At 37.3% G+C, this 12377-nt stretch overlaps 1 protein-coding gene across 1 annotated transcript in view; it reads left to right on the top strand.

Annotated features, from left to right (window-relative positions):
• dachb (dachshund b) overlaps positions 1 to 12377 on the top strand; it is a 93566-nt gene that overhangs the window by 49053 nt on the left and 32136 nt on the right. Inside the window, exon 2 of the mRNA XM_007568154.2 lies at positions 9288 to 9403. Within this exon, the coding sequence (XP_007568216.1) occupies positions 9288 to 9403 (116 nt within the window). The remainder of the gene's footprint in view (positions 1 to 9287; positions 9404 to 12377) is intronic.

The following is a 12377-nucleotide window of genomic DNA, read 5'->3' as shown; positions in this document are numbered from 1 at the left end:
GGCAGCAGTAACTTAAACCCAATGCTTTGACCAATTTTCAGAAAAAATATTCAATAAAACCAGAAAGAAATCTGGAGTTTTAGTTGATTTTGTGTGAATTTTGCAGATTTATGAAAAACTGGAGGGACTTGTGTATAACAAAGAAAAATGGAGCTAATAAAATCTGCATTAACGCAAAGTGATGAATTGGAGCTGGAATAAAATTTATATTAAAGCATCTTGGATTCCTTAAACATTTTGAGCGAATGCTACAAAAAAAGAAAAACAAAGAAAATGTGATCTAGGTGTTTCCACCTACAAGGCCACCTTTAGACTTTCCGACTCTGAGTTTCGTGCCTCTGGTAAGGCACAGATGTGAAATTTCGTTACGTCAGAACTTATTCAGGAAATGTTTTTCCATCTTGGAAAATCCAAAACCATCCCAAGCTAGCATAAGCTCTTGAGTTTTATGTCACTTTCTTTTAAGACTTAAAACAGTAAAATAATCTGTTTTAATGATATTAATAATCAGGTTTTTGTATGAATGATGCTGGTGGCAGAAAATATTTGCGAACTGCTGCTGTACATGTAAACTGATGAACTGAGTTCATGGAGCTGCATTTGGCTGTTTTATCCTCAGACTCTTGCAGCTTATTGCAGACATGAGGTTGAAATCAATCTGTGTGTCTGAACGTTTCGCTCATTCACTGCTGCTCTGCGCTGATCAGCGTCTCGGCGCAAGTTAAAGGATTTGATTTGGAAACTGCATTGACGTTTTGTTTAAAACCCTGGTTAAGTCGAAACAGGAAACGATTTGGTTTGTTGCGATTTTTTGCTTTTGTTTTTACAGAGTAAGGTTCAAGAAGAAAGTTGTGAAGGTTTTACAACAAAGAAACTTCCTGGTTTTTGATACAATAACAAGCAGGAAGTCATGTTAGAGGCTGACTGCCACAGAGGTAACTTTAGTTTTGTAAGGCAAGTGATTCTCGCTTTACAAAAGCAAAAAGTTGAGTTTCTGTTTATTTACGGCCCATTCTCTCTTTTTGCTTTAACCTGCTGGACAGATGACATCATGTAAACAAAAACTTAAGTTTTTGCAGCTAATATTGAAAACTACTTCTACATTAGGATGATTTAAGGGCTTGGTGAGTTGTGGTGATACTTTAAGTTCACTATCTTTTTAAAATGCAGTTTATTTGCATTTAAATTGTGGCTTTTGGTTTGTCTTAGCTCATTTCAGATTAACAAATGTTTCAGTGGAACATGACTCCACATTTTTCGCATTATATCTGCCTATTCACAAACTATTATCTGTAACATAAATTAAAATTATTCAATCTTCTTCACAAATGTTTCGTAGAGCACATCTGAAATATTCAGAAGTTAATTCAGCTTTGGAAACTGAATTAGCTTTGCAAATTTTCCATTTTCAAAGTAGCCAATCCAGGAACAGCATTTATTTTCCTTGCCACTGATTGGCTGTAACCAAAGAGTGAAGATAAGGAAGCTAATGCTGTTAGCTCCTGTAGCTAACGCTGTTAGCACCTGCAGCTAATGCTGTTAGCTCCTGTAGCTAATGCTGTTAGCTCCTGTAGCTAATGCTGTTAGCTCCTGTAGCTAATGCTGTTAGCTCCTGTAGCTAATGCTGTTATCTCCTCTGTAGCTAACGCTGTTAGCTCCTGTAGCTAACGCTGTTAGCTCCTGCAGCTAACGCTGTTAGCTCCTGTTTTAGCGATAATATGGTTTCGTCTGTGCGAATCAATGCATATTAAGGTATATTTGTAGTATAATTTGAACTATTAAAATAGAATGTACTCAGTAGAAATTTGACAAAACAAAAAGTACAACAATTTTTCTTGAAACTCTTTAGAATTAAAGGTAACTGATTTAATAAAAGCAACAACTGTCGTTTATCTGACGTGGAAAAGTTTTCAGGTTATGAGAGGAAAAAAGTTGTCAGCAACTTGCAAAACATTAATGAATTCATCAGTGAAACATTAACTGAAAACGGTGTTCAGCTGTTAAAGAAGGAGCCTGGAGCAGCAATTAAAGGTGATTAATGTTCACCGCAGACTTTGGTTGATCAGTAAAAACATCAGCTGACAGCCAGGATTTAGATTTAACATCTAATGTAAAAAATAGTTTGTCTGATTTTAGATTTAGACTCTGGTCTAAAGATTAAGTAAAAAAAGTTTTGGGGAGGTTGGTTAGCAAACAACATGACTGGTGAGTAATTAGAAATAAGTGTTGCTTTTCAAAAATGACAATAATAAAAAAAGTAAAAACTGATTTGAATAGCAGGGATCTTTAAGTAAAATAACAAAAAACTATAGATTTCCTTAAAATAAAACTATAACTGGCAGCAGAAAGTTGTGAAGTTAATTAAAAGTTTATATAGAAACTGATTTAATTATGAAGTTTGACTTTCAACCAGGCTTTAGTTATCATGAAACAAGAAACCCAAAATTTCAAATGGAAACAAACTGAAACCGAAAACAAAGAAGAAGAGAAGGAAAAGACGAGGGGGGTAAACGGATCAGCACGCTGATGGAGAGATGAAAGAAAGGAAAGGAGATGAAAGATTTTAGCTAAAGAGGGTTGACCCGGCGCTCTGCCCCTCTTATTGACCGCGCCGAGCTTTGATAAACTACGCCGGCTGTGTGTGTGTGTGTGTGTGTGTGTGTGTGTGTGTGTGTGTGTGTGTTTGGAGTGTGTGACCTCTGGACGTTCTGAGCTAAATCAATCTGTCAAACGCGTTAGTGAGTCCGTGCTTATTCACCGCCATGCCTGTTTGTACATACGACACTGTGTGTGTGTGTGTGTGTGCGTGTGTGTGTGTGTGAGCGACCCTGACCAGCCATCAGAGCCAATGACGGAGTATTGATCAAGGCTCCGTCACCATAGAGACGGCCATTTGGGAGGACAGGCGAGGGGGTGCGAGTGTCAAAGTGGGAAGACTTACTTCAAGGTGGCTCATCACATCGTTTGTGTGCGTGTGTGCGTGTGTGTGTGTGTGTGAAATGTCAGCTTTGTGTTTTCCATTCGTGCCATGGTCTGCTTTTCTTGTCCAATTAAAAAGGTCATTAAAACACATAAATACATCAGCAGAAAAACATTTCAAAGTAACAATGTGTCTGGTTTTTAATTACCATCTCTAATTTATTACCTATTCAGTGATTGAGACATAATTACTGTAAACAAACCGGTGGATTGTCTCGCTTGTTTATTCCTTTTCAAACTTCAGACGGGTTTTAAAAGAGGAAATCTTCCCGACTCGTTTCCTGTAAGTTTGTCCTCGCCCCAATCGCTTTGATCGACTTTAATGTCACTGGACACAAATGGCAACGTGCAACACAGTATGTATAAAGTCACTGAATAAATTAGAATATCATTGAAAAGTCCATTCATTTCATCCTCTTTAGAGTTGGATAAAGACTGATTACATTAAGATACTTTTATTTATCTTAATAATTCAGATTTTCTCCTAACGGTTAATGAAAACATGACATTTAAATTAGATTATTACATCGAACCAGTAAAACTATGTTTGCTTATTGAAAAACATGTTTAAAGCTTATTGACTAAAATCATTTTGACTAAAATCAGTTAACTTTCTGACTTGCTCAGTTTTTAGTAAATCTGTCAAATATTTTGGCTTCTTCCTTCCTGAGCGGCATTTCAGCCCACGTTGGTTCACGTCTTTTTTTTTTATTGTCAGTTTGGGTTTTGTTTTTTAGATCAAATTGCATCAATTTACACATTTTGGACCAGAGCCCGTCACCTGGAACAGATGTACAACAGCAGCAGAAAGGTTATTAAAAATGAGTAAAAACTGTGTGAATAATTGTTGTAATACCAGCAGGGATGTAAACGTTTACCCGGTTTATTGGGATCAGTAATGGGTGTAAAGTCCAGCAGCTGCTGGGAGGAAGGATCTGCAGGAACGCTCCTTTGTGCATCTTGAATATTATTTGGACTTTTTAAAAATACATATCCATCCTGTGTTTTGGTTGTCTGCATGAACTACCTGTGAAATATTTGCATCTTTGTGTTATTTATTCCAAAGTCTGGATAGATGTTCTGATTGGATCAGTGTTTATTTAAATACTTTTACCACAAGCTGCTTCATGTTGCTGCTAGTTTTAAATAAATAACATCCACTGAAAACAAAATGATCAGGGAACTTTAAGGCTGTTTTCACACCTGATGGTCCAGTAGACTCAGTTCGATTTGGGGCCAAAAGTGGCAACATTTGTTACATTTTCAGCTGCTGCGTTTTGCTTTCACACTGCATTCAGTAAATCTGTTCCCCTCCTCGTCTGCGGGGGCGCTGCACTGAAGGAAGCAACATGAAAACTTCAGAAGAAGACACTGCACTCAACTTTCTGCTTCACAAAATTAAACAAAAATGGAGTATTGTCAAATTTTAGGGTTGTAGGATTTCTCCTGCTAACGGTAGACTCTCACGTTTGCTTTGGTTGTACTTACCCAGAATTCCCTGCGCTGCAGTCCACTTCCTGCTTTTAGAGCCGCTTGACGTTCACATATACATCTGAACCAAATCAGAGTTTGCATTCACACCTCCTCAAATGAACTGGACTTTCTGCAGAAACAAACTGGAGTTGGACTAAAGTGGATCAAACAGAACTGGTGTGAACGGTTTAATCCAGATTTGATCTGGTTGACTCTTGAAAGAACTGTTTCTCTCCATATTCCTCGGTTCCTTCCTCTAGTTGGTTTCTTCTGGACTCATAAATGTGTCCTCCTTACTCTCCCTACAATGTGAATATTAGTAAGTGTGAAGGTCAAAGGTCAGCCAGTGGTGCACCTTTCCCCTTTTTTGTAACGTCATGTTCTATCTGTAGTAAGAAACGCGATCTGGTGTGGGAGAAATGGATTTGTTCCTCTTTAAAACTCTGAACATGGTCAAGGTGAAAGGTCACCACGTGAATGTAGGTCAATGGACTGCATGCGACGTGTGCACACACACTCTCTGCATGCGTAGTGTGTTGCGTATGAGAGTGTGTGTGTGTGTGTGACCTGTTCTTTGTTCCTGAGCTCGGTGCTGTAAGGAGAGTGGACCGTTGACGAGGATTAATGCCCAACATATGGCAACCCTACGGGACACACACACACACACACACACACACACGCTGCAGTCATTACTCTGAACAAAGAACTGTAAGGCTAATGAGAAGCCGATATCATGTGTCCTTTGCAGACACACACAAGGCTTGGATTCACGTGGATACACACCTTAAAGTTGCTTACACATGGATGGATGCAGTTGAACACACACCTACAGCTGCTACTGTAACATGGTGAAAGGCAGCAGCGCGCCGATGACAGAGGCGCTTTAAGGGTTGAAGGCGAACACCTGTGAGTGTGTGTTGGTGACTGCAAAGTGATTATTTTGTGTGTGTGTGTGTGTGTGTCTGTGTGTTTGTGTGTGTGTGTGTGATGGAGGGAGAAAGAGGTGAAGTGGAGTTCATGGTGGAAGTGAAGGTTCATGCCTTCGTGTCTTCATGCTCCTCTGAATCCTTCTGCTTTTTTTCTCACATGCAGATCACACCCAAAAAACATTTGCAGTCGTTTTCTCTTCACAACTTTTAGCGCACACACACACACACACACACACACCCACACACACACTCTGCTCCTCCCACCGGGATCTGACCGATTTACTCAACATGTTCCTGAAAAGACCAACATGCCCTCCGCTCTGTTCTGGTTCTGCACTGACTGGATGTTGTTGCTTAAAGCACGACAGACCTCCAATTTTGGGTCTGCACTGCAACAAAGTGTTTTGGTTGAGTTTAATATATTTTCAGTAAGGATTAGTAAAAAAAGAGCTGATTTTTTTTTTACTTGTAACAAGACATTTTCCCCATATAATCATTTTTATATCAATATTAAGGGATTATTGCTTAAAGAAGCTCCTACATCTTGCTGAAAAGTTACTTGTAAGCTCATTTTGTCTTATTTCAACTATTGTTAGGCATTTCCACTAGAAACTAGACAAAAATACTTTCATTCCAGTTGAAATTTAATTTCAAAATGAATCAGTTTATATACAGATAAGGAGAAACGTTCATGTCTAAGCAAACCCTGCAGATTGTATGAAGTTACTGATGTTGCTAGCGACTCTTCTAACAGAAAAACCCTGGTTTGTCAATTTTATGTTTCTTATTAGGAAGTTTTAGCTAGCTGACAGTAAAGCAGTAAAAAATAGACATTTGAACATTAAATAAACTGTTATAGTAGAAATCCCCTCAGTTTATCAAATCTGGCCTGCTGTAGCTTTCTATGTGGCCCTCCAGACTCCAAATGGCCTCAAGAAGTCCCTCCACTTTTTAACAAATCAGCAAAATTCACACAAAATCAAAAGATTATATTTTTTTCAGATATTACTGATTTTTTTTTTTCTCAAAATTGGTATAAAAAAACATTGGGTTTAAGTGACTGCTGGTGCCTCAGCCTTACTTGATGTCAAGTTATAGTCTGTGATCAATACGGCGATTAATAAAAAGTTACATTTAACATCGTACATTAGCGCAAATATTGTAGAAATTTCTTACAAATACTTCAAAATTAGCACCAAAAACAAAGCAAAAAAATGCAAAACAATCAGAAAACACTGTATGGACTGACCGGTGTGAAAAGATGCTCAATAATATTTAATTTTAAGAAACTATTATTAAACGCCGAAACAGCAATTTATTGATATTGTAACAGTTTAATCGGTTTAATCGATGCATTCTGGAACATTCAGATTGAGTTTGACAAACAGAAATAAATCTAAAAACACAGCCCATGTTTTTAAAGTCTGAAATAATTTAAAGATGCAACCAGAGGACAGTCCAAATGAGTCCAGCAGAAGTCCTCTCAAGATTATTATTTTATGCCCTAATTTAACTTGCTGCCCGTACATTATTTCCTCTCTTCATTTCTGTTCTCATGCGGTGACACTGTGGGCTTTTGCCATATACAGGTTTTATTTTTTTCCTCTCTCTAGGTGTAAATGACTTTGGATGGCCATCTGTTACTTAGCCACCCTGCAGAGAGTTGGCCTGCATGCACACCTCCAGTGTGTGTGTGTGTGTGTGTGCCTCCCTTTATGTTAAATTGCATGTGTGCAGTTACTGTAATACAGTGTTTGACTGTGGTTATTTATGCCTACGTGCACATGAATAATAGAGTAGCTTATTGTGTGTGTGTGTGTGTGTGTGTGTGTGTGTGTGTGTGTGTGTGTGTGTGTTGGAGACAGGATGAAAGGCTGTGTGTTTATTCAGCTTCATTTGTACATGCAGAACATGAATTCCTGTGTATTTATAAGGTTACATGTTTTATTCTTGTACAAATTGCTTTATGTGTCAAAGTTTCTCAGATAATCTTTTGAAATTTGGATCCAAATTAAAAAATAGTGTGTCTTGTGTTTTTTAACATGCATCTCAGAGGTTTTACATTTGACCACTTAGGTTAAAAGCAGATAAAAGCATTTATACCATAAATAAAAACTGCATTTGATTGTTTTATGTCCTTTATTTATATATCTTTTTGGCAGGAAAGCTTAAAATGTTAATTTAGTTTAAGTTTATATCCATGAGAAGGGGTACTACAGTGACCGTTTTAGTTCCCCTCACTATTTTTTGCAGGACTTTATTGTTATCAGCTGTTGCCTCCATGTGATGTTGATGTACATGTTAAACCTTTGAATAATGTTGAATCTTTAGATCGAAACTGAAAAAAACACAAATTCTTACCAAGTATTTCGGTCTAATTTCTAGTGCAAATGTCTTAGTTCACTTGAAATAAGAAAGAAACTAACTTATAACTTTTCAGTAAAAAAAAAACTGAGGTTGTTTTAGGTAAGTAAAGTTAAACTGGCAGATTATTTCACTGGAAACATGGGAACATATTTTGTCATTCATGAATTTATCTACTAGTGGAACTTTCATCAAAATTAATTTACTTAAAACAAGCTCCTATATCTTGAAGAAATATTTATAAATTAGTTTTATCTTATTTCAAGTGTACTAAGATATTTGTAGTAGAAACTGGACAAAATACTTGGTAACATGTTGTGTTTTTGCAGTGTGCTGAGTTGTCGCAACAAGGCAGAAAGTAATTAAACGGTTTATATTTCATGACAAAATAAAATAAATTTCTTGACGGCGTTTAGGTGCTACAGTGATTCAGATTTCTGGTTTATTTGCTAATCTAACTTTTTAATAACATTACTATGACCTTTCTTTACATTTTTAATAGTGAGGAACTGAGTTGTTTGGTAATTAGTGTGGCTGTTTTCTTTTTTTAACCATTTTTTGTTAAAGTTGAGATGATATTTCTGTTGAGAAACTCCCCACACGTCTTCAGGGGCGTTTTTATGTGCAAATCATGCAAGCTTCAGCAAAAAGTGCTCCTGAGCTGCTGTTGGGCGACAGTTTGTGATTTGATTAAGTCCGAGTGACCTGCGGTGTCTGCTGGAGCGTCCAGCTGTTATCGTTTCCTGGTGACATTCAGATCAGAGCGCTAATCTCCGAGCCAAGTTGTTCACAAACCTGGAAACAAGCTGCAAGTTGTACAGAAAAACAATGTGGTTTTTATTATTTAGGGTAATATTAAGATAAATGTAGCTCTTGGCGTTAAATCAGACCAGGGCTGAAACGATTAATCGAATTAATCGTGATTAATCGATTATTAAAATAATCGTCAACTTATTTAATAAGCGATTAATCGTCAACGGAGTATAGAGACTCATTTCCTAAAAGAACAACACACTAAGAACAGATATTTAGTCAAAACTGTTAAGAATATATACACACATTTTGGATTTAAAATAGATACACCTTTGTCTGTGAACAGGTTTTATCCAAAACTTCTCAAGTGGTAAAGTTTCAGCTTCACTCAGTACAAATTCACTAAAATGTTGATTTTCTTATAATGTATTTCAAATAACGCAAAAAAGACTCGAGGTTAGTTTAAAAATTTGCAGAATGTATAATCGATTAATCCGATTAATCGATCAATCACTAAATAGTTGATCAGTTAAATAATCAGAAATAAGAGCTGTTCAATAAGATACTTTCCAATATCTGTTTGCGGTGGTTGGATGATGCTAAATGATCTGAACATTTCTAATTTTGACAATTAAAGCAATTATTTTCCTTAACATGAAACATATTATTCTAAATCCTGAGTGAAAAATGATTCAAATTCTTTTATCATCGAGTTTCGTCCTTCCAGCCGTGTTCTCCTCCCTGTAGGTCATGAATAGTAATTAAGTGATGTGCGTCTCTCCCCTGCAGCTCTCGCCCCGGCCGTCCTCCCAAGCGATGCTCCGGCGCCGGGATGCAGGAAAGCCCCCGGCTGCTGCACCCGGGGCTCCCCGGCCTGCTGTCCCCCAACCTGCTGTCCCACACCGGTAAGAGACGTGTCCATGTCCTCTCTTCCTGTCTCTGTGGCGCCCCCGGTGGAGTCGGTTTTCTTGACTAGGAAATCCTAACTGTCCGCAGACAGGAGGCGCTCCACAGCATTAGGGACCAGTTTCATGTTTTAAAAATAAAAAATAAAACGTGTTCTCGTAACTCTTTGCTTGCACAGACGTACACGTGTGATCTGGGCTGGACAATACGGCTGAAAAACGTATCACAGTATAGGTGTTTCATATCAATCTATTGATAGTTATTGATTAGTTTTTTAATGTTTTAATTATCTGAGACACTGCCAATCTGGTGACGGGACATTTCCTCTGTTTTATCCGTAGTTTTCACTCCATTATCTTGTTTTTTATTATATCATCTGTTATTGTTAATAATGTCTTGTTATGTGTATTATTCTACACAGCAGGAACAATGTAAACTAAAATTAAGGCTGGACGATGTGGCTGAAAAACGTATCATGATATAAACATTTCATATCAGTCAAAATTGATCATTATTGATTCGTTTTTTGTTTTTTAATATCTGAAATACAACCAAACTGGTGACATGACCTTTCCTGTTTTATTCACAGTTTTTATTCCACAACGTTTTTTATTTCTAAGCAGTTAAGAAGCTTGAAGCTGCTACTGTGGCAGTTAGTCAACAGGTCGTTGCTAGGCAACCAAAGAGTGAGAGAGTTGCTAGGCAACCAAAGAGTGAGAGAGTTGCTAGGTAACCAAAGAGTGAGACAGTCAGTTGATTCCACCAACTTAGCTTAGCTGGCAGTGAGAGGTCTTTCCTCTGCCTACATCTCCCAGAATGCTGTGCGGTTCTGGATTGGTGTTCAGTGAAATTACTGATAATAGATGTATTTTCTATTGATATTGATCATTTGTCTGAAAGGATATGTTTTGTTATTGATTGATTGATTGCCCAGCCGTAATCTTGGATGTGATTTGCTGATGGTACGAATGTTTAATACAACAAATAATGTGAAAAGAAAACAAAGAAACAGAAATTGTTTGTGTTGTGATGAAAACTGGAACAAAATGCCCCAAACTTCTTGTTTCTAATAGTTTTTATTGTTAATTTCCGTGGTGGTTCTAAACTTTAAAGAACTCCACTTCAGATATTTCCCACATCGTCTCTCTTGTTGTAGTTTCTCCTGTTTTGTCTTGGTTTATATTTCATTTCCTCTCTAACTCGCCTGTTCTTCATAGTTTGATCAGTTTCTTCTCGTTTGGGTTCGTCTTCCTCTTTCAAGGATCCGGTCCTGTTTGTTGTCGTCGTTTTGCTCTCGCTGACACAGAAAGTGAAAATGGCGGGAGGAGCCGAGAGACCGGAGGGGAGGATGGAGAGAGGGATGGAGGGATGTCGCCGGAGGAGATAACGAAACCTAAAAATGACTGCCAAAGTCCTGGGAGAAAGATGGAGGAAAAGAAAGAGAGAAAGACTAGAACTGTGACAGTCGCATGAACGGAGGAACAAACGGACGGATGGATGGATGGATGAGGGGAAGAGAAGGAGGGTGAAGGAGTGCAGATTGCAGGGTGGTGTGATGAATGACACGTCTCTGGGGTCCCACTCCTCCATCTGTCCATCCCTCCCACCTCCTTTACTCCTCCTGTCCCTTCCTCCCATCTTTACTCACCTTCTTCTCTTCCTCCTGATGTTAGTCATCCCTTCTTCTCTCTTTCTGTCTTTATTATTCTTCCTTTCTTGAACCGCTCGTCTCGTTTCATAATTTCCGGTTTTTCTTCTTGCAGATTCCCTCCTCCTTTTTCTCTTGTCTTTCCTTTAACTGTTTTTCTTTGTATTTGTTCTCATTTTAATCTATAATTTATTTTTGACTAAATATTTTCATTTATCATCTTATTTTTTATCGCTTCACCTCCGTCTTATTTCGTTTTATCTTAATGTTTTACCTTCATCTTTTCCTCCGTTTATTCCTTGGAACATATTTTATTATTTATTCCCTCTCTTCTTTGTTTTCCTCCTTCTTTTTCTATCATGTTGTCCTTCTTGCTCTCTTTTAGCAACAATCCATCTTTCCTATTCTCACTTTTCTCAATAATTTCATATTTTTTGTCTCTTCTCAATCTCCTTTTTCTCATCTTGTTTCGTTTTTTCTCTCCTTTTTCCTCCTCCATGTTGAAGTTTTTCTTAATCTCAACTTTTACTCTTGTTTCTTCTTAATCTGTTTTAATCTGTAATTTTCCCAATTCTCTCTTCATCTTAACTTTCTTTTCCATCCTTTCTTTTTCCCTTTAACTGAAAACGTCTCCATCATCTTGTTTTCTTCATTTTCTCCATCTTGTCACTTTTTAATCTCTTTCTTTCTTGCCAGTTTTTTCTCTCCGTCGCTCCTTTTTTCTTTCACTTCTTCCTCTTCTCATCGTCCCGACTCTTCAGACGTCCCAAAGCTGCTCCATACTTCCATCAGTTTTGTTTTTCTGCTGTTTTTTAATTCATCTCTTAACTTTTATCTTTCTTCTCCTCTTTTCTTCTTGTTTTTCCTCCTAATCCCCAAATCTCATCTTCTGTCTTATAACCTTTGACCTTTTTTGCATATTTAGCGACTTTTGTTTACCTGCCCAGACTTCATCCCTCTTTCACTTCTTCTCTATTTTTGCCTTCATTCATCTCAGTTTGTTTTTTTCTACTATTAATCTTACACTTTCATTTTTGTTTCAGTTTTTCTCAGTATCCTCTTTTTATCTGCTATTTTACTTTCACTTTTGTTTTTTTTTCTGCTGCTTTTTCCTCTATTGATCTAATAATATAGACAATTAGTTTCCCACACCTAAAAAAAAACTATTTTTTATTAAACTATACAAAATGAATAGTTTGGACATATGATGAAGTGTTGGGCCAGGATTAGAGAAAAACATTCAGTTACAAGAATTAAGCCGTAGAATCTGAGAATAATGTCATTGTTACTAAAATAACGACAGTAAGTCAAATTACTACAAGAAT

The sequence above is a fragment of the Poecilia formosa genome, unplaced genomic scaffold (genome assembly GCF_000485575.1).
Source record: "Poecilia formosa unplaced genomic scaffold, Poecilia_formosa-5.1.2 Scaffold218, whole genome shotgun sequence".
Lineage (NCBI taxonomy): Eukaryota > Metazoa > Chordata > Actinopteri > Cyprinodontiformes > Poeciliidae > Poecilia > Poecilia formosa.
The sequence above is the reverse complement of the archived record's forward strand: the minus strand, read 5'-3'. Positions and strand labels throughout refer to the sequence as shown.